The sequence below is a fragment of the Bombyx mandarina genome, chromosome 13 (assembly GCF_030267445.1).
Source record: "Bombyx mandarina strain Sakado chromosome 13, ASM3026744v2".
Taxonomy (NCBI): domain Eukaryota; kingdom Metazoa; phylum Arthropoda; class Insecta; order Lepidoptera; family Bombycidae; genus Bombyx; species Bombyx mandarina.
In genome coordinates, this window is record NC_143220.1 from 1,973,863 (window position 1) to 1,996,819 (window position 22,957).

Genomic DNA, 22,957 nt, shown 5'->3' on the forward strand with positions numbered 1-22,957 from the left:
TTTATATTTAATATCTTACTATACCGCTCACGTGACTCCGTAATTACATTGAAACAACTAATAATGCTTGTAGATTTTATATTTACAAAGATATTTACATTTTACATCTTATGACTTATCTAATTAGTCTTATTTTCCTTACAAAAACTTTATTTACACAAGTCCACGATACTAATTTTATTTTATAAAAATGACATAAGCAATCCATATTTTAATAGTAAGAGTGCCTGTAAAATATGTCAATTTGTATTAAGTACGTGGAGTTACAGACATTAAACACTATATCATACTTATATCACGATGCAATTTCACTTTTACAAGACACTGGCCGAGTGTTCTTTTTGTGTGCACAATGTCCAGCACATGCTAGAAGTTTCATCAAAAGTCACAAATTATTAATTAATGAAACATAATATAATATTTCATTAGAAGAATCATGACGTCACTCTTCAAATATTCTTAGGAGTTCCTATGGCTGTTATACCTGTCGAACCCTGTAAAAAGTACATTCATATTAAGGAAATCTTTCGAACAAAAAACGTATTAGGTGATACTGTAAATTGATCTAAATTATATGCTTTGTAATTAGTAGAGAATTAGTACGGTACAATATTTACATTAGTTGATTTGTAGTCACATGTGCAACAACGAATTTCGTTTATTAAAATCGACAAGATATGTTTAATTTTTAGAGGTGTGGCAATGAAAATTGTGTCAAGAGTATTATTAGTAAAAGAATAGAACCTCTTCAAGCAGAGTTGGACTATCTGGCAGCGATTCGACCTCCAGAGCGTTTACTGAAAAAAAAGTGCATTTAATATACAATACATTGTGCTCAAGATTAATGGTGACTCAAAATATTAAAACACTCACTGCTTTGGAACCAGCTTTTGGAAAATTCATAAGTGTCACTTCTTCCTGATTCTATCTTCCCTCCTGAGGTAAAACCAAACGATGGTCTGTTCACAAATGTAGCAGATTTTAATGGGATTTCGTCTGATGCATTTTGAATACTGTCAACTTTCGTCTTTTTTGTTTCAAACTTTTCATTTACGTACCAGCTATTGGAAACATTTCCGATGTCTCTCCAAGGTCTCGATGTAACCACATAAACTTTTTCTTTTGTCAAAGGTGATATTGAAGTTTGTATTTTACCCCACGGTGGTGGGGTCGTTGTCGATGTACTGCTTGTTACAGGCGTTGTTCGGAATGACGAGGCAGCTGTGTATACGTGAAACTTATTTATTTCATTGAGTGACCCATTTTTATTATCAGTGTGTTTTGTTTTAGTTCTTTCAATCATATTATATTCTTTTCGTGGGTATGTTAGTGTGCTGTTGATTTATCGGTTGAATGGACGATATGTTGAATACTGCTTGCACTTTCATGATCATAAAAATCATAATTATGATAGCTATTCGTTTCAGAATCATAATTGGTAGGCACAGTAGTTGTGAAAAAATCGTCAGGTATTTGTTTCGCGAGTTTTTCGCTGCTTCTCGTTTTCTCTTGATTTTTATATTCTTTAGAATACTCTTGCTCTGTCCAGTCATCGATGGTATGTTGTAATTTAATAATATCAAAAGGCGTTTCTCTCACCTCATAGAAATTATTGAAAGTATTTGCCGGGCTTAATTGATCTTGATCGTAATTTTCTAAAACCTCCTGCTTCGTATCTTCTGTAGTTGTTGCAAATGTAGTATATTGCTCGGTAGTGGTAAAAACGCTTTCTGCATGTGGTGGAATATTCCTTGGTTGGAATTCTTTTTCAGATATTATAGACCATTCTTTAGTGCCTTGGGAGTAATCGTTGTCAGCTTCTTTTCTCAAAGTTGTGTATGGCACGATTATTTGAACAAACTTTGGTTTATTAGATTTAACAGGCTCTTCGGACGGTGGAGACAAACTATGACTGTAATCTGTTCTACTTTCATCCCAACTTGTCAAAGTAGGCGGCTTTGGAGCTATAGTTGTAGAAGGTGCATCGTCATAAATCTCATATTCATTTTCCGTACGCGGAGTAGATAGAGTTAATATAAAATCTCCATGATTTTTATGCGGGGCACTGGGTTTCAAATATAGAAGAGGTGAATCAATGTTCTGTAAATTATTTTCTGTACGATATTTATCGACATCCTCGTCTTTGACACCACGTAAATCTGCAAAGTTTGGCTTGTGATCGGAATTATGAAATGAATTTTTATTCATCTCTACAGGTATTCCTGTATCGTAATTAATATCATTACCAACATCAACACCTGTACTTTCAAAACTAGCATCTGATGTTTTTGTAGCTGAAATATGATCTTCAGAGGCTTGAGGAGAAATATCTTTTATTTCATCAATCACATAGCTACTTGGTATATTCCGATAAGATTTGCTTTGATTAGTGTTCTGTACAGCGTCTATATCTATAACCGGTGATTCTACAAATGTTGCGGGATAATCGACAGAATGAGTGTATTCAACCAACGGTATACTTTGTGCCACATTGTAATTGTTTAATGCTTGTTGCATTTGGTTTATTCCTTGAACAACGTTACTGGGGAAAGGAGTGATCGGCCTAAAAGGACGAGCATTAAATATCGGTGGTAGTGGAGAAACGCTTAAATTTGGTAAAGCAACCGGTTGCAGTGTGTGAATATTTCTTCCTCTATTCAACGTAAATGGAGCTGGATTTGCTAAGGCCAAAGAGTGTTTTGGGTATGTCACATTCGTAACACCGTGCGGTAATACTTCAGTTCGCACTTTTGTTGATTCTGCTGCTGTAGCTGAAGCTGGATATGTTATGTCAAGTACGTTGATATTAGTTATAGTTTCGCCATACGAATTTCTGAACTCCGTTGGATGTGTAACCTTAGGAAGTTGTAATTCGTGTGATGGATTTAAATCTCTTAATATTTCTACATCACTCTGAGGTGAATTATTATTTACATCATTTGGCTGAACTGCTGGTGTCCAAGCTTCGGGCGTAGTTCCGGGATATGGAATTCCGTACGAATATGATGTAGTAGAGTACATGGGCGCTGGTGTTCCATATAAAGTTGAAGGTGCATACGTTGAACTCATGTGGTTGTATGAAGATATTTCATTTGGAAAAGTATTGAATATATGATTAGATGGAGGCGAGTAAGAATTACTTGTCTGTTCCATAGGTGCACCATTTGGTATCCCGTAATAAGAACTAGGTAAACCGTACGTAGAACTTGAAATAGAGAAAGAAGATGACAATGGATTTTGGGAATTCAATTCCAAAGTATGAGTAGGGCTAGGCGGCCCATATGTAGAGCTTTGTATATTGTTAGACTGAGGCGGAGAACCAAAATTAGGTTGCGGTAAAAGAGACGAACTTGACAGAGTCTTTAAATTTTGATTGACATTTTGTTCTACATGAAACGATTGCGAATTGTATTGTCTGCCATTTTGAATATTGGTAACTGCTGTTGGACTTGGAGGGCCATATGTCGAAACTGGTTTTTGATATGTATTTTCATTGCCTAAATTATTGTATCTAATTACTGGCAGCCACGGCACTAGGTTACAAGGATTGCAATCCTTTTTTATTTGATTTCCATTGTTGCCACTAAAAACTAGCGATGTGGGATCATGACTCGTCTGTTGAGACGGAAACAACCATGTCGATACCTTCTGGAAAAGCGATGGCGACGGTGTCGTTGTAAAGGGCTGGGGTGGTGGTACATAATTAAAATTGTACTGTTTATAGAAAGGTGCAGGAAATTTAAAGGCATTCGAAGGTGGTAACGGAGACGGCATCTGAGGTGGCGGTTGATAATTGTAACCAACATCTGCATTTTGTTGCTGAATCCTTCCACCACTGCCGTGGAATGGCACCGGTAATATACGACTAATTGGTGGAGGAGGCGGCTTTAACAACTCTCCGAAATGTGAGGCACTAAACCGATTCCCATCGCTGTGTAGTTTATTTTGATCACACGTACATCTTGCGATTGCAGCTAAGACCAGAACAGGTAATATCTGAAATTAGAAAAAAGAAATTCGTTACAAATTTTCGTAAATATTATCAAAAACTATTAAAAACACACAAAAATTGAGTAATTAAACCAGCATTACTAGAAAATATCGTGAAATGCGCTATTTAAAAGTACAATGTGTGCTTCTCACGGACTGCTATTCATAGCTCTTTTCTCTTTTCACTTGAAGACTATTAGTTGCGTTATCACTTCAATTATACCGAGTGTACCTTTATTCGAAACATTATCAAACATTTCTAGAATAAAAAATAATAGAATAATGGCATTGACAGATTGGCATTGATAATGTGAATTTAGATAAAAGAAATTTGAAATTAATTGTAACGCGAAATTACTTAATTACTGCAATTACAATCATTACAAGGTTAAATAGCTCAGTACAAAATAAAAATTCTGTATACAAAGTATTGTTGATCAAAGGAAAAAATATATCAACAAGTATATCAAATATATCAAGAGACATCTTTAAAATAAGTAGTGTTCGCACAGTGGTCCCAATATGACCATAATATCTGACTCCACAAGAATTAGATTATTTTGTCAATGATAGCACCTTTACCTTGCATTTTATTTTTAAAATACTTTCTTTAAAGATAAAATATATAATAATACTAAACCTCGTCAATGGTTACGAAACAAAAAATCAATAGAAAACAGTTTGATAAACTAAGAAAAAAGGCTACCGAGCTGTTTTATCTTTGCCTATTTATAAATATAATAAACAGTTATAGTTTATCTTGCCACGTCTGTTTGTTTTGTTCGATTAACAAAAGAAGACCTAACTTTTAAGAATCGAAGTTTCGTTATTTATTCGACGCGCATAATAAAACAGAAATAAAAATTCGAATCACGTTACACAAATGACAATTGTTTATTTTGTGTTACGCAAAAATGCAATTGTAGTCTTTTGCAATACCTATCGTAAAGAATTCAAGTGGATACACATCAATATTACGCAACATCGTCAATTACACTATTCTCGAGAATCAGGGCACAACTCGTAGGTATGTTACACACGAATTAATTTGCATTAACTTCTAGTTATCGACTGTGAATAATACAAATAACGTTTAGTATTTAATTTCGATAGGTTAACTAAGTTTTGGAACGTGAGGAACAGCGAAATTGTACGACTACGTGCATGAAGACAATAAAAAAAAAAATGTCACGACGTCTCCGAAGGATATTTGATGACTTGTTTTTTTCTTTTCTTTTTAAGTGAGAATGGCTTGTCATAGATTTTTATTAGGAGCTGAATTTACATGAAAAGTCTTACCTACATAAAAATAAAACCTTAATATAATAGGTTAGGTGTTACATACAACATAACCTGAATACGGAAAGAGGCGACCATTCGCGCCAAAAAAAATCCCGTCGCTCGTCGTGATTATATCCTGAACGTTTTTTTTTCTACAAGAGAGTGAGTGAGCCTAAGGGTAATTTTGCTTTCTTGATTTTAGTCTTCGATATGAGTAAATACTATTTAATTTTATACGTATAAATTTCTGTCATTAGAGTGAAATAATAGTTTATTCCTTTTTCAATTAAATCGACCTTTTAATTTGTATTTACAAAATGTTGCACAGTATATGACTTACAACGTTTTGTAACGTGTTCTGTAGCAAGAAACAAACAAAATGTTCACGTAATTCATAAATTACATATCTTTGATATACAAAAACACTCGAATTACAGTTTAAATTGCTATACACATCTACTATGGTGGAATGGCGTACACGGGCTATGGGTTACTAAGGTCACATTAAAGGAAGATCAATGACCCACAATTCACACGCTCTTCTAAAATAACTTTTACTTAATTGACGGTCAAAACGCAACAATGCTTTCTTTGGATGACATAAGGCGTAGTATCTTTGAGTCGTGAGATAATGACAGAAGAAAGTGAAAACTAGACGAATATTATGGTTACATTATTCTAACTCGAATTTCAAAATCGAAACAACGCATCAGTCTAGGTTAGGTAGGGAAATTGTCCACAGATATAAAAAAAACTTACTTATTTTCCACTACTAAAACAACATACAGTTCATTGAAAACTGATGCTACCCTCAGATACTTTTCCGCAAATGAAGTAATGTGTGCTTTCTTTTAACTAATTAACAAAGTATTTAATTATTTTTTACCCTTTTATTTACCCACACCATGAATTTCATAATAAAATGTAACCAATCAGAACAAAAATTGTTTTATATGCATTTGTACCCAGAAATCCGCAATGCCAATTTTATAGTATACGGCATATATGGCCAGCCTACTGCCACTTCAGCTTGCATACTTTTTTTTTTTTTTTTTTTTTTTATTGCGTGGATGGGTGGACGAGCTCACAGCCCACCTGATGTTAAGTGGTTACTGGAGCCCATAGACATCTACAACGTAGACGCGCCACCCACCTTGAGATACAAGTTCTAAAATCTCAGTATAGTTACAACGGCTACCCCACCCTTCAAACCGAAACGCATTACTGCTTCACGGCAGAAATAAGCAGGGCGGTGGTACCTATCCGCGCGGACTCACAAGAGGTCCTACCACCAGTAATTACGCAAATTATAATTTTGCGGGTTTGATTTTTATTACACGATGTTATTCCTTCACCGTGGAAGTCAATCGTGAACATTTGTTGAGTACATATTTCATTAGAAAAATTGGTACCCGCCTGCGGGATTCGAACACCGGTGCATCGCTTCAACACGAATGCACCGGACGTCTTATCCTTTAGGCCACGACGACTTGAGCTATGTCGATGACTTTCGTTCTCTGTCGAATAACTTCATTCCGGATATTATCCTTTAATGTACTTACAGCGTACTTACAGTGTATTTATTATAATTTATCAAATAGAATATAAACTTATAGAATAAAGGATTAAAAGTCCCCATTCTGTCACGGCCAAAACACTCTTCCTTCAATATGTGTAAGATAACTTGCATGCAATTAACTCGCAGTAGGTAACACTCGCCATCAAAAGACCTCGTTATCATTCTCCATTAAGCTAAATCGTATATAGGGCGATGTTTATCTTTTTGTGATATCGCTTTTCTAGTGCAATTTGAGTTTCATAAGTTTTCAAATCACAAAAGTTCTAAATCAGTTTTCGCTTCAAAAATTCAAGCCATCGAACAAACAATTTTAATGTGGTTCTAATACGAGTCGTAAAGAAAAAACGGGTTCGAAAGTGAACACAATTTTAAGAACCCATGGTCCGTGATTGACTCGTTATTCGAGAAGAATCGTGACATCTTTGACAAACGAATTCAAATGCGCTGTCAATGCATTGTTAAGAACGAAACGCTCTTTTCTTATTGGCCATTGCAAAAGTTCGTGCCCGATTTAACGAAAAACGAATACATTAACTGTGCGTGTGTGTGTGTGTGTGTTTGTGTGTGTGTGTGTGACTTGATTAGAATATCGAAATGATTTTGTGTACTAATCTGTCTGTGACATTATTTACCTCGGACAAAATCACTATCAATTCATGGTCAAGATAATTTGATGAATTTTAATTTTAATATTAATAAATTCGATGTCACTTTTTAACATCTAATTTTTTTTATTTATTTTTTATTGCGTAGATGTGTGGACGAGCTCACAGCCCACCTGGTGTTAAGTGGTTACTGGAGCCCATAGACATCTACAACGTAAATGCGCCACACACCTTGAGATATAGTTCTAAGGTCTCAGTATAGTCACAACGGCTGCCCCACCTTTCAAACCGAAATGCATTACTGTTTCACGGCAGAAATAGGCGGGGCGGTGGTACCTACCCGTGCGGACTCACAATAGGTCCTACCACCAGGTAGGTTTCCAGGTAGGTGTCGGTTTCAAATGTATACCAGCATACTAGCTAGCTGATAGTAAGTAAGCATCGTTGTTTAATGTAAAAGACTTCATAGCACCAAGGAATTACTTTTCTTAAATAATGAGCATAATCCACTGAATTTCTGAAATTTAAAATCCAAATTACTTTAATTAGTTGCATTTGCATCACTTACATTTGAAACATTAACAAAAAAATAATACTACAATACTCTAAATGAAACGGAATGATTCTCATTCTCGCATAGTCATCTTCCATTTTTCTATATGAGAGGCTTTTCATGACGCCCATTACATTCGTCTCTGACAAATGTTCCTAATCAGTGCGAATGTAGGTTTCCCACTTAAGAGACCTAGATCATTTTGGAAACGCTAAACTACTGTATGAAATAATCATCCTAACATGCTCATTTAGAAAATTACATTCCCTGTTCACACCTACCACTGATTTACTTATTACTAACGAATACTTCTAAGATTATGTGTAATAATTTAAAGTGTGAATGTGACTATGAATATGAATCAGCTTTTCTTTTTCTATAAAACGTACTTTTCCGATATTTTCAGAATAGTATTGTTATATCTAATTTTTCACAATAGATTGGTAGACGAGATGGTAATCAGCAGGTGTTATGTGGCTTCCTGGAGCTTATCAACGCCAAGACACGAATGAAGCACCGTAAATTATTTATGAGTCTTGAGATTTTATTATAGTATTTCATTGTAGGATATTTAATTGAGATCTCATTGAAAATGGATTTTTCGATCACCATCACGAGATATCGTATTGAATTTAAAGGTTAAAACTTTAGAGATAGGGTAAGTAGCAACAAACAAGTAGCTAGTAAACAGAAGGCAGTTTCGTAAGAAAATGTTTATAATGCCGTTATCGCAGAGAGCTTAGGGAATTTATAGCAGTGATCCAAGTTGGCTCGCAAAGCAAAACTATATCTCCTAATAAATTTCAGAACAGACTGCTGCCTGTTAGAGGCAGAGTATAAAGAAACTGTGACTTAAAATAAAGGTGCAAAAAAAAACCATTTTAAATGTTTTTCATCATGTATCATAGGGATCAAGAGGGAGACGAGGATAGCCAAGGTCCTCCACCTCCCCGAATACCTCGCAGGAGACTACACCTTGAAAAAGGCGCGCGAAGCACTTGCCCCGCAGAACGACTACCGATTAAACCCCATCGAGCTCCACCACACCGGCTACACCAGACCTACGGTACCGCAGTGTGCGCCGAAAGTCCGCCTTCGCCGGTATCCGTCCTGATGATAAGACGGGATTTCATCTCCGGGAAAATCCCGAAGGATGTAATTTCGGGAGATACACCGTGGGCGGCGCACAGGAGCCACCTTGCACCGCCCCATCACCGCACCGACAATCGAGTACCGGGCGCCCCCGCATCCGCCACCTGATAGTCCCTACGGGGGCTGAGCGGGAGCTTCACGCCCGCGCCGCCCACCCCTCCGTCTGCGCTGAGGTGCTGAAGAGAGATCCCACTACCTTTCGCGCTCCTCAGCCTCACGAGACGCTATTACCAGGTCACAAAACCTGGCCATGGCCTCCTACGAGCCCTGATCTTCTAACATGCGGGTGACGACAGCCCGCAGGGAGAGGTCTCTCCCCAGCACCGCGACGAGATCTCGCCGCGAGTGAACATTTGTATCTGCCTGCGGGATTCGAACACCGGCACAGTCGCATCGCACCATACGAATGCACCAGGCGTCTTATCCTTTAGGCCACGACGATTTGATTTTTGAAATTCTGAAAGAATAACTCTTTTTTTTGAAAACGATTTTTAGCATGAAGAAAAACACTAAAGCTGGACAACAAACGTCACACACACACACACACAATTGTTTTGTTTTTACCTATACAATACATAGATTCGTAAAGCACAAAATATATATGTTTAATATAGAAAGCAAACCAACTCGACTGGATGACTAATAGGATAAATCTGCGAAACTTGTTTTCTACTAAGGCGAAAGGGCACACTTTATTGAGCCCTCTACTGACTACTCGAATAATATATCACACAGAACACTTTTTTAAATTAAATATGACTCTCAACTGCTCTGTTAAATTCTATAATGAATTAACTCCAATTAACCATTTGAATTGCGTTTATCTTTTATTTTCTTGAATCGTGAAAAAATATATGATTGAGTCTCAATGTTAATGGCGGCATTTACTTATTGATGTCTATGGGCTCTGATAATCACTTAACACCGGGTAGATCGTGAACTCGTTGACCCCTAAAAAGAGATTAATTGAATTGAGTTAAATGTAAATAATAATTAAACGAGCTAGTTGTTTTAAAAATACGAATTGTTAATCATTTTGATTATATCAAACTGTATGATAACGTTTCAAATTGATGTTGCTCTATCGAATATAATGATATCATTTAAAAAAAAAAACTTCCCAAAATACATTTTAATGAAACTCTAATGAAGTAATTTTATTCTATCACAATCGATTAACTTTCCCATTCGATGGCTGCTCGATTGCAACAACACGTAAAATATTAATAAATCATTCAACATATTTTTCTTGTGTTGTTTTACGTCGATTCCCCATGACCAAGAGAAGTCGCAACGTAATGACTTTCAATTGTAATGGAGACTGTTTTTTTGATTATGAACTGAAAATGGTTAGTGTACTACATAGATGGCCGTGCAGTTTCGGCTAAAAATAGCATTATCCCACGCTCTATCCGTGACTAAAATGCGACTAAGAGATTCTCCGAAGGACGAACCATAGCGTTATTTATATATTATACATACTACGTCAACTGTCTGATTTCTTGATATTAAAGTGTATTGGAAGCCCGCTAGGGAAGGGTCAGCCATTCTGCCTATTTCTGTCTTGAAGTCATCGTCGTTTCAGATTGGTAAGGCAGAACATATGCTATGCAATATAATTTACACGACCAACTTCATTACTGAATATTAAGTAGACCGTGACCTTATCATACATACATTTTCTGCAATAAATGCTAACAATTCTGAAATATTTCCCAGAAAGTATCGATTTTTATATTCGTAACTTCAAAACATATTTATGATAGTTCAGGACGGAAAACAACATTCTTATGATGATCTAGTAAACACTGAACTATTATCAAGTTGCATGTAAAATTTTAAACAAATTATAGAAAAATCTTAACGGACTATTAAATTTCTATGAAATTATAACTAATACGGTCTATACGAAACATGTCTGTTTCACGTCCATTATTCACGAAATGCGTGACGTCCAGCTGGTAATAATTAACGATTTCCCGCTACCAAATACTTCCGCTTATTAGGTCACAACAATACACATGAATCAATTTCTTCAGCGCGGTAGAAAATGAGAGTGCAACACGCGCCGTTCCATGCATTAACATAACCCGTTTCAATTTGTATTGGCGGGAATATCTTAACATTGAACCTGCTGCGATGTTGTGAGATGTTTTTTTTTCTTGTTCTTGCGACCGTCTAGACGCTGAGTGCTCATTGATGTCACAAAACGACACCAGTCATACACCCTTAAGGTGCAATTGTATCGTAATCAGACGTTTCTAGACGTCTCCAAGATAAATTCTAAGTTCCCGTTCCCCAACGTAAATATATATATACCTAAATATATATATATATATATATAATTTTGTTATTATTATTGCTTAGATGGGTGGACGAGCTCACAGCCCACCTGGTGTTAAGTGGTTACTGGAGCCCATAGTCATCTACAACCTAAATGCGCCACCTTGAGATATAAATTCTAAGGTCTCAAATATAGTTACAACGGCTGCCCCACCCTTCAAACCGAAACGCATTACTGCTTCACGGCAGAAATAGGCAGGGTGGTGGTGCCTATCCGCGCGGACTCACTAGAAGTCCTACTACCTGTATCAATCAATATCTAAATAATAACCATAAGTTTACCCTAAAGGTCCCTATCAAGAGTACTTGTACAATTCAGCTCAAAAGGGTAGTTCCGTACCTAATCTGATTAAATTAGTGAATGGTTTATCCTTTCTACCGTGTTATAGAGGCTTACTGAACGAAGACATAAAATAAAATAAAAATACGATAGTCAACATTCTGCAATCACGTAATCAGTTAGATTTAATGATTTAACATCAATTCCATAAATCACTGGCCGTCATACGTTAACAAAAAGCCGCACATTAGATAGTATTGTTGAGGCGTACATTGTTGCACACGATACAATTATTCAAGGAGAAAGTTTAGGTGCTAACACGACGCCACACTTTCCGGGGTGTTCTTTGGGAAATTATATACGCGGAACAGACAATACAACTCAACGCAGTAGTCGTCTAATAGAGACGTGTGACACTCACATTGGCGGGAAAAAATTGAGTTTTTTTTTTAAATTCGATAATAAAATGCAATCCATGTGGTATTACCATTATTGCCTCGGCGCGGTAACCCAAACTGGATCAAAAACAACAGTCACCATTCCTTGCGGTCCTGGGGTATTTCCTGCCGCTGGGTACCTTCGAGTGTCTATGTACATACACATAAATTTACAGTGAATTTCATTAATTGATAGTTGGTATTGAAGCTTAATAACTCAGTAAAATTTATAAAATGACTGGCGTAAAATGATTTAATGCTATGTAAGTCAAAACCTAGAAGTACGGAGATGAGATACAAAATGATACAATAATACAAATATTTTTGCAAATAGTGTAAATAGTTTTGGTTTTCTTTTATTTTCTTTATCTTAAGCAACCAGCAATTTCTCGATTCCAAAAATAAATGATAAATGATAAACATTTTATAAAAATATTGAAAACATTATTGTTTATCTGTACCTCTCATTCGCGACGTAGAAAAATGCGACCCATTATGTCCAAAATTCGCAAATCAGAATTTAAAAAAGCGAACTATCGTAATTGTGATAGATATTTTCGTGGACTTTTTTTTAAGATTTATTCGACTAATTGATTCATAAATTTCAATTCCAAGCTCGTAAAAAGAAGACAGCTAATCTATGTTTTTAAAAAACATTATTTTGACTGCTTAGACTGTTGAATGAGACTATGGCCCACGTAGTGCTAAGTGGATGCTGGAGCATATAGACCTGCACAACGTAAATACCGACACCCACCTTGAATCTTGATTTCTACTATTCTAATATTGAAGTCTCAGTTACAAAGTGCAACGACTACCCCAATCCTTCAAACCGGAACGCATTACTGCTTCGCCGCAGAAGTAGGCATTATGTTAGTACCTACCCGTGCGGGCTCACAAGATCCTCTACCACCGATAACGTAAATAACTCATTATGACAATGTTATTTTAACGGGCTCATAAATCTCCTATAACTCATTATAAATAAGAACTCATTCCTCATATACCTTCAACCAAAAATTTGACGACCCTTCAAACAACTGAGAGGAAAGATATTTCACTTGTTTTGTCGCAAGACACAACGCTAGGTGGACGGACATTGTCAAGGAGGCCACAAACACCAGCGTGCCGGGCGCCATTAAGCAGGCCGAATGCAGGCAAGGACCAAGGTGGTCACGACCCTCAGTAATGAGGAAACGACAAAGAAGAAGAACAACGCTACACATAATATAAAATAATCAATGAATTACCCTGACTATTAAATTAAATCGTAAAACATTTTAGAATCGTGCGTGGAATAATATTATTTAATGTTTGTAGACGACGCCGTAACGAGTTGAAAGGTCCACGGCGTGAACTGTGAAATAACTTTTACAATTTCGTTTTCAACTTTAACATTATGCTTCGTCATGGCTGTTACATCAGAAAGGTAACTTCCGAAAAAAATAATATCGTATTAACACGGAATGGACGTAAATGATTTCTGAGAATTTAGGTGAATCATCAATTTAATGAAAGCGGTTAAGAAGATTTTTAATACAACATTTTATATTGAGTTGGTGTTTAAATCTGAAGGAAGTCACAAAATTTAAAAACAAGTTATGTGATTGTATACATAATGTAATAATAATAATAATTCTTTTTTACAAATAGCAGCTTGTTAAGAATGTTTAAATTTAATAACGGAAGAATAAAGTGTATTGTAAATTTTTTATTCGTTCTGTTGTTGTCATTATATCTCTGACTATATAATATTGTATAAACTCCACTACTATAATCTACAATAATTTAGCACCGGAACTACATTTTAAATTATTTTCAAATTTGATTGTTGTTATAACTAAGGGAAAAATTAATTTAATAATTTGAGTGAGATATACTTTTTTGTTTTATCTTAGTTTGCAAATTTATTAAAAAAATCTTACCCTATTAATTTCATAACATAACATATAATAAATGATGTATATTTAAAAAGTAACTGGTATTATATTTCGAACCTAGAACTATAACTATATATAACGATGAACAAAACTATTAGTTCCATTATCGCACAAAAATTCTATCATTATAATTGCGTGACGTAGATGCTTGAGCCTGCTAATAAACGGTAGCTGGTCACAGTAATTAGACGTTCAGTTCCGCATTTTGTTTGTAGTTTTTACCAATAAAATCATATGAAAAACAAACGACAAACGAACATTCACAAAATTATTTTAGATAGAACATTAATTCAACGGGTTTTACTTGAAATTTAAAAACAAGTGAGATACGTAATGAAAATTACTTTTACGGTTACGACGGTCAGGTCAGTCCAGTGCCCGCGAAAACTATAAAGTATTAGAACCGTCGGACGTACTATGATATAATAAAATGACAACAAATAACCCGAGGTCAAACTGTAAAAGTAGTTATAATTATGTCTACGACTGACAAAAACAAACAACACGTAAACTCCAGTTATGGCACATTTAAAAAATACTATCCGTACCGGAATGTCGTAAATGAATGTGATTACGAAAAATCGTTTTAGTTCAGACATTGTACTCTTCGCATACCAAGCTATGCTTCCAGGAAATCACTACCCGTCTGAACTTAAATGATTTTTGCATTTAGATAATTTTATGAATACTACCTTCGGTTTTTTTATTGTTTTTTTTAATTATTGCCTAAATGGGTCGACGAGCTCACAGCCCAACTGGTGTTAAGTGGTTACTGGAGCCTATAGACATCTACAATGTAAATGCCGCCACCCATATTGAGATATGAGTTCTAAGGACTCAGTATAGTTACAACGGCTTCAACCCGAAACACATTACTGCTTCACGGCAGATATAGGCGGGGTGGTGGTACCTACCTGTGCGGACTCACAAGAGGTCCTGCCACCAGTAAATCCACCAGTAAATGTTGGACTATGTACATTAAATCATCAGTTTTTAGATTATTAGTTAGTTTTTAGATTATTAGTTTTTAGATCAACATCAGTTTTTACATACGTCACTAGCGATAAGCCCCGACTTCGCCGCACTCAAAATTATCAGTTCAATGTTATTTTGGATTTTTTATATGCATACATTTAGTAACTGTGTATGGTAATAAAAGAACCTTTTTCATGTATCGCCATCGAAAATTTTTTTAATTTTGTAAACAAGGCCCAGAGAAATGCGACAGCTACTCTCTTTTAATACAATATGGAAGAGACAGTATATTTATTAATTTACCTTCATCTGTTGTAAAATAAAACGCACATACTTTCGCACCTGTATTTTTACTAAAGTGCTGTCCTGTAGAACAACCCGCTGACTCAGGACTATCGAGACGGTCTAGATAAAATAAATGGACGTCTGTGTCTAGACAAAACCGACGTGCTCTTATTATTTATTCCAGGATTTACTTTAGTAGGTGCTTTAGTAAAATAAAATATATTTCGGAACGAACAAGACCTCACAAATGTTGGTGAAGGTATTTTGGGTAACCACCCAAAATGAAACCAATAAATTAATAAAAAATTACGGAATAACTCTTGGTAGGGCGTATTTTGTGCACATATGGATAGGTGGATGGGATACCGTCCTGTCTATAGCTGCCACGGAGTTGAGATACATTTCGTTTTTGCAGTATTACAGTAAGTACAACATCGAGATTTCTACTTTATACCTCAAGGTGGAGTGGCATTTGTGTTACGATATTTATGATCTCGAGTAACTTCTTAACGCCGTGTAATCGCCTCTACTCATCTATACTATCTATATCTATACTTAATATTATAAAGAGGAAAGATTTGTTTGTTTGTTTGTTTCGAATAGGCTCCGAAACTACTGGACCGATTTGAAAAATTATTTTTCCATTAGAAGCCGACATTGTCCCTGATGAACATAGGCTACTTTTTTTTTTTTTTTTTGTTTCATGTGTGTTTTAATGTTTCCGAAGCGAAGCGAGGGCGGGTCGCTAGTCTATAGTAAAACTAGATACATCTTTTGCATCACTCAGAGTTTGCTCATAAACTATTTACTGGTTGTAGGACCTTTGTGAGTCCGCACGGGTAGGTACCACCACCCTGCCTATTTCTGCCGTGAATCAGTAATGCGTTTCGGTTTGAAGGGTGGGGCAGCCGTTGTAGCTGTACTGAGACCTTAGAACTTATATCTCAAGGTGGGTGGCGCATTTACGTTGTAGATGTCTATGGGCTCTAGTAACCAGTTAACACCAGGTGGGCTGTGAGCTCGTCCACACATCTAAGAAAAAAAAAAAAACTAAAACTGCAAGATATCTTCGGTCTTAGAAACATGTATTAGAACTAGACCAGCAAAAGATTATTATGTGAATTAAACAACACAATTCCTCGATTACATTAAAGCACGATTGTTAAAAATTTCACGAAACGAAAGGCGAATTCCAATTAAAGTCAAGAGAGTCAACCTTTTTAATGTAAGCCTTAACATTGAATATTGTTTAATACGTGTGGGAAGCGCGCTTTCACGAACTTTACAACGCAACGATGAGGATTCTCAAACGATTGTTCGTATCATTGTTCGCTAGAGCCTTGATCTCTTTATTGTCCAACCTTTCGGATAAATCTCTCGTTAAATTACCAATTACATAATTTTACACATTTCTAACGCGAATCACATTTCTTTATTGAAGACTAGCTGACCCGGCAGACTTCGTAGTGCCTCAATCGATAAATAAAAAGACCTAAACTTTTGTATAAAATAAACTTAAAATAAACAAAAGGAATCCGTCCGACGGGGGACACATCAAAGTAAAAACAAAATTGTTTTTTTTATATAATTCCGAGCAATTTTCATATTTTTTAACCTTTTAAACCTTCTCTGGACTTCCAAGAATAATTCAAGACCAAAATTAGCCAAATCGGTCCAGCCGTTCTCGAGTTTTAGCGAGACCAACGAACAGCAATTCATTTATATATATATATATATAGATAATATATTCGTAAATGTCATTGGCTCGGTGAACTTTAATATATCCGTGGAATATCGGGCAGTGGTTTGACTATATCCTGGCATTACCGACGTCCATTGAGACGGTAACCAGTCACTATCAGGCGGGCTGTACCTATATTCTTCTGTTGCATAATAAACATACCAATACGTAAAAACATATGAATTGGCGTCGATCTATTGAACACCTTGTGGGTTAAAGACCTTTTTGTGAATCGAGGTTTCTTCTATTCGATGTTAAATGTCTCTAAAATAATTGTCATTCAAAGATTTCAGTAATACACATTATGCTGTCGATTTTTCGTTACATAATACAAGTAATAACATAGAAGATAGTATAGAAATGGAAAGTGATACGCGCGATGTGTTTGCTTAGTAATTTACTATTACAATCACAATACAATATTGGTGCATGAATGCGTGCGATGACGAAGATACATTACGTTTATAAAGTTATAGCTATTAAGTGTTACAAACGGACGTTCCGCATTCACATTCTTATTTATTTGTTTTCTTTGAATACGTGGCTCGGTGACTCTTTTTAATTTTCAAATTTCCATTTTGTTTTTATTTAGTAAAGCTTAATGTGTTACCATGACAATAACTATTTCAGTTACTTACTGGTGGTAGGACCTTTTGTGAGTCCGCGCGGGTAGGTACCACCACCCTGCCTGTTTCTGCCGTGAAGCAATAATGCGTTTCGGTTTGAAGGGTGGGGCAGCCGTTGTAACTATACTTGAGACCTTAGAACTTATATCTCAAGGTGGGTGGCGCATTTACGTTATAGATGTATATGGGATCCAGTAACCACTTAACACCGGGTGGGCTGTGAGCTCGTCCACCCAACTAAGCATTACAAAAAAAATAAAAAAGTAAGCTAAACAAATTTTTTCTAAACCTGAAAATAGGCAAACGAATACACACGGCCACTTGATATTAAACAGTTTATTAAACAGAGAGTCTTCATGATAGGCTCCACAATATGAATCCCATAGCTCACCTTTAAACGTAACAACGGGTAGGTATACGCTTCAAACAGGAACACGGGACTGCTTATGTCAGACCGTGTAAAATCAGAACACGCTTTAGTACCGGTGATACGAATTAAAGAAAATAATAATTGATGAGAAAAATAATGAAGGTATTATGTAATATTTTCGGTTCACGTATTACGAGTACAATTATTAGAACCCCAGAATATGTTCTGACAAATCGTCGCCCAGACCATTATATTTGGGCTGTTAAAGAATCACGAAAGAACCGCTGGCCCGCTGGCATTCAATATATAGTACATATGTTTATCGATGCCTATAAAATAAAATAAAAACCAGTTCCTTCCAAAAATATAAGTGAAATTATTCATAACGTTTTAGAAAGTGATTTAACTTGCTCCAAAATTTGTACAAGGTTTTTAATGAAAACGTTTACTTTTAATCGTACACGTGTGCCCATCTAAATTAATCTACATAAACCTATTTTGGATATATGTATAAATAAACTAACTAAATAAGTTAAATAATCTCATCGTCGTTTATGACTAAAACTGTTGTCAATTTAAATTCAATTGAAACTGTGATTTAAAAAACATTCTCAAAAATCGTAGCCCCTGCACAACGACGTAATGTACATTAACGGCCGTCTGGTGTAGTGGTATTTGAACTTCATTTTACACTACCACACGTAAAAATAATCTATCATAACCTGTCATATGAAAATAATAATTCATTCATAACTCAAGGGTTGAGGCCTTCTATTACAAATCTAGATAATTGATAGATTTCCGAATAATTAATCTAATAAAAAATGAATTCGACAAAATATTCGATTAACTACTAGTGATAAATATTGTAGAAACAGTTCACTTTGAATCGATAATAAGCATCAGACGAATCGATATTCACTTAGGCATTTCTATTAATTGATAAGAAATTAGAGAATTTGACGAATGACTAGTGACGATACCATACGATTAGATAATTCAATCTCGAAGCTCGTGCATCTTCAAACACAAACAAACCCGTTCTAAGATTTCTCTTGTATGCTAGTGTCAAAATACTAGTTTGATTATAATGGACTGTTAAAGCAATTCACTTTAACGTTAGGTAATAAATTGTATAAATCCCAAACATTTGTTTTCAACGCGGATTTATTGAAGTTCCTTTCACAGTTTAACAATTAACACAAAATTTGCAATAGCTAAGTTTTTTTTATCATTGAACTTTTTTTTTTTGTCTTCTATACATATTATGTCCCTATATAGATGGTATTTAGTTCTTAATAACGATTGCATGTATTTAGGCAACAAGATTTGCTTAAAACTTAAGTTGTCTTCATTTATCTACATTTTTTACAAATCCAATGAATAATAGTATTATTCTATTTCCTATGGTGTATATATATTCTTTTTACTTATTTGTTCCAATAATGAATGCGCACGAGCAAAAAATATTAAATTGAATTAATAATTGAATGTTTTGAAACATTTCCAAAATCTCGTTCCACTGTGGTCACAAATGTGTAAGATCAAGATCTTGTTAAAGTTCAAGGGTGCTGTTTTTTATTCTTACTAAACTTTCTTAAGAAAAGTAAATGTACAATTTATTACGGCTTATCATGAAAGTTGATCTCGACTTTTCGTTTTCGTAACTTAAAGCTTTGCGTTTAATTATTAAGGTACCTACTCATGTAAAGTGTACATTTCATATCGATGAAGAAAACTTCTCGAATTTTATAGACGCATAGATAAAATAATAAAATTGCTGGAGTGATTTGCTATGAGACCACCTGATGCTGATACCGAAATCCATACACACCACAGCAAGAATGCTGCTACCTACCTTGGTACATGAGGCCGAAGTTTGAATTATGTTGCTTACAATACCGAATCTCTCCCCTGTCCTTCTAAATAGGACGCATAGCTGTTTTGTGGCAAAAATTTACAAGTACTCACTAGTGTTAATAAGTACGCGTATTGCGAGTCCACGCTGGTACATCGGAAAGCTTGGAAACATGATCATATTAAAGAAATTTATTAAATTTTTATTCAAATTAAATATTAAAAAAAATCTCAAATCATGTTTCGTTTTACGACTGTTTAATGTTTTTAGAACATCTGTTGAAGTATTGGTGTGAACTTGTTTTTTGTCAATGCGAGTTTTAAATTGATTTAGATCTTTTTAATGAAGTATCCGGAAACTATATTTTAATCTAATCTAGAAGCCTTTTGTACCTCGGTGTTCGGGCTCGAATCACGGCCAGAATCACTGGTATTTATTATCGTTTAGCCATGTCTGGGACATAATATTAACCAATGGATAAAATTAGGGGCTGGCTTAGCTGGGACCATATTTTTAGGTAACCCAAACTTTCTAACAAATTTTCACGAACTTCAACAAGTTCGATTAACTTGAAAATTTGCACATGTAATAAGGAACATGGGTGTTTTCACCCATCTAAGGGTATTCATATCAACCGATGCAACTATAGCAGGGTTAAAATTCCGCAAGCAGATAATTTGAACCCTACAATTTTTACCACTATCCAACCAAGACAATGTGTAACAATCAAACCCGGAAGAATTTGTAAATAATCGTTATTACCGGTGATATAGCGCGTTGCCACCACCACCACCATCTTGCCTATTACTGTCACGAAGCAGTGATACGCTTTAGTTTGAAAGGTGGCATAACCCTATATAAAATGCATTAAAAATATTATAATATCACTTGCCCTTATTTCTGAACCTGAAATCATCCTACAGGACAAAATATAATTGCTTTCTACTTCAACTGGCCCTTAAAAGATTTTATTTATTATACATTTAAGATTATGGTTCCTAGATACAAGATTTTTAAGGCTAATACCTGAATTTCCTATTAAAACATTCCTATTAATAAGATGAACAGCATAAACAACTGAAAAAATTTAATCTTTTTTGTATCATCTATATCTATACTAATATTATAAAGAGGAAAGATTTGTTTGTTTGTTTGTTTCGAATAGGCTCCGAAACTACTGGACCGATTTGAAAAATTCTTTTTCCATTAGAAGCCGACATTGTTCCTGATGAACATAGGCTACTTTTTTTTATTATTTTTTTTGGTGTCATGTGTGTTTTAATGTTTCCGAAGCGAAGCGAGGGCGGGTCGCTAGTAGAATATATGATTGATATTATTATCACGGGCGTTCTTTAAAACCTAATCTACCGGCAATGACGTGACAGTAACAAATCAAGAACGTCCTGTTTCGTCTGAATTTGTTAACAAGAAAAAAGGAATAATAGTATAAGTACATTTTAGTCTCCTTTCAATTACATTTCAGTACAAAAACCGTTTGTATATATTGGATTGAAATTTTTAATTCGAGTAACATTGTTTATTGCAAATGTAGTAAGTACTTCTTGAAACTTAAAACTAATTAAATAGAAAAATAAAACGGAATAGTGTAAAAACAGTTTGTTGGAGTTCACTAAAATTACTTACCGGTAAGACCGCCATGTCTCCACTTATCTAATAGGAAACTCCTAATCACTGTGTCTATTTGATCATCACTCAACTTCCACTAGGGGACTCTAAGATATCACCATATTAATTCGCTTCGCCGCTAGTGATAACAAAATGTCAGAGGCATCGCGTGCTGTCTAGTCCGGTGTCGCGGATGAATGAGTGCTGGTATACCACGGTTTCCCACGTGAGAGAAACGCGCGTGGCCTGCGAACAACGGTGGAGGCTGCGCGCGAGTCGAAAGGCGGGCAAAAACAGAATGAGCCCACGATGCGCGCGCGCTCACTGCACCGGGGCGGTAGTTCTACCTGCTGACCCATTTTTATACACAACCACGATGATTTATCGGAATTTCAAACCCGCTTCGTGTAAACTTGACGCGACGTAATCAAAGAACCTTTTGTTGTCTTCAACAGAGACAGATAATCGCGTTGATAGAATTCTGTTTGAAGCGTTAAATGGGTTCTATCTATCTACCTCTTGGGTTAATGGCGTTTCCCTTTAGATTTCGCCAATGTCAAGTGTATATATAATACTCTTTTTTCTATAGCGGGCTTCGTGAACGAACAAGGTCACAGATTGTAACTAAGAATTAAGTGAGTAGCTAAGATGTTAAATGGGTTCTTTTTTTAAATTACACTAATTAATATTCTTAGATTATATCGTACAAAATGAATGGTAAAACCCATATTAGTGTAGGTAGCGACATCGCTGTGCATCTCGCATTCCTGGCGTACATGAGCGATGGTAACCATTCACCATCAGGCGGACCGTCCGCCTACAAAGGCCATAGAAAATTGTAAAATGAAATTATAACACTACTAGCCGTAGTCGCCCGCTTCGCTGGGCATTTAAAATTAACATTATAATTTATTATCATTATTATTAGGGAATCCAACACTCATATAAATATTAGCCTATCCATTAAGTACATGTATTTTCTACATGGATACAAAGTTTCAAGTCAATCGGATGTATGGTTCAGTAGTTATAACGGAACATCCGACAAAACCACTGTAGATTTATATATTAGTATAGATTGATTATAATTTTTCCTAACTGTGAAACAAAAACATATTAATGTACATTGAACATAGAACATGAACGTTTAAATTATATTCCTATAAGTTATATTCCTCTTAATACTGTATAATCTATGTATAATATAACTATACATACATGTATAATAATATGTATGTATGTATATTTATATGTATATGTGATTTTGTTTATATGTATATATATACTTTTTTGTATGTATTCGTAACTTAATATAA

General features: G+C 35.3%; 1 protein-coding gene across 1 annotated transcript; it reads right to left on the reverse strand.

Annotated features, from left to right (window-relative positions):
- Positions 1–61: 61 nt before the first annotated feature.
- On the reverse strand, positions 62–22,043 carry LOC114245320 (uncharacterized). Its single transcript, XM_028177454.2, is given in 5 exon segments — positions 62–494; positions 745–797; positions 874–1,341; positions 1,344–3,996; positions 21,660–22,043. Coding segments are annotated over 5 exon segments (3,234 nt in total). The 5' UTR covers positions 21,675–22,043; the 3' UTR covers positions 62–449.
- Positions 22,044–22,957: the final 914 nt, after the last annotated feature.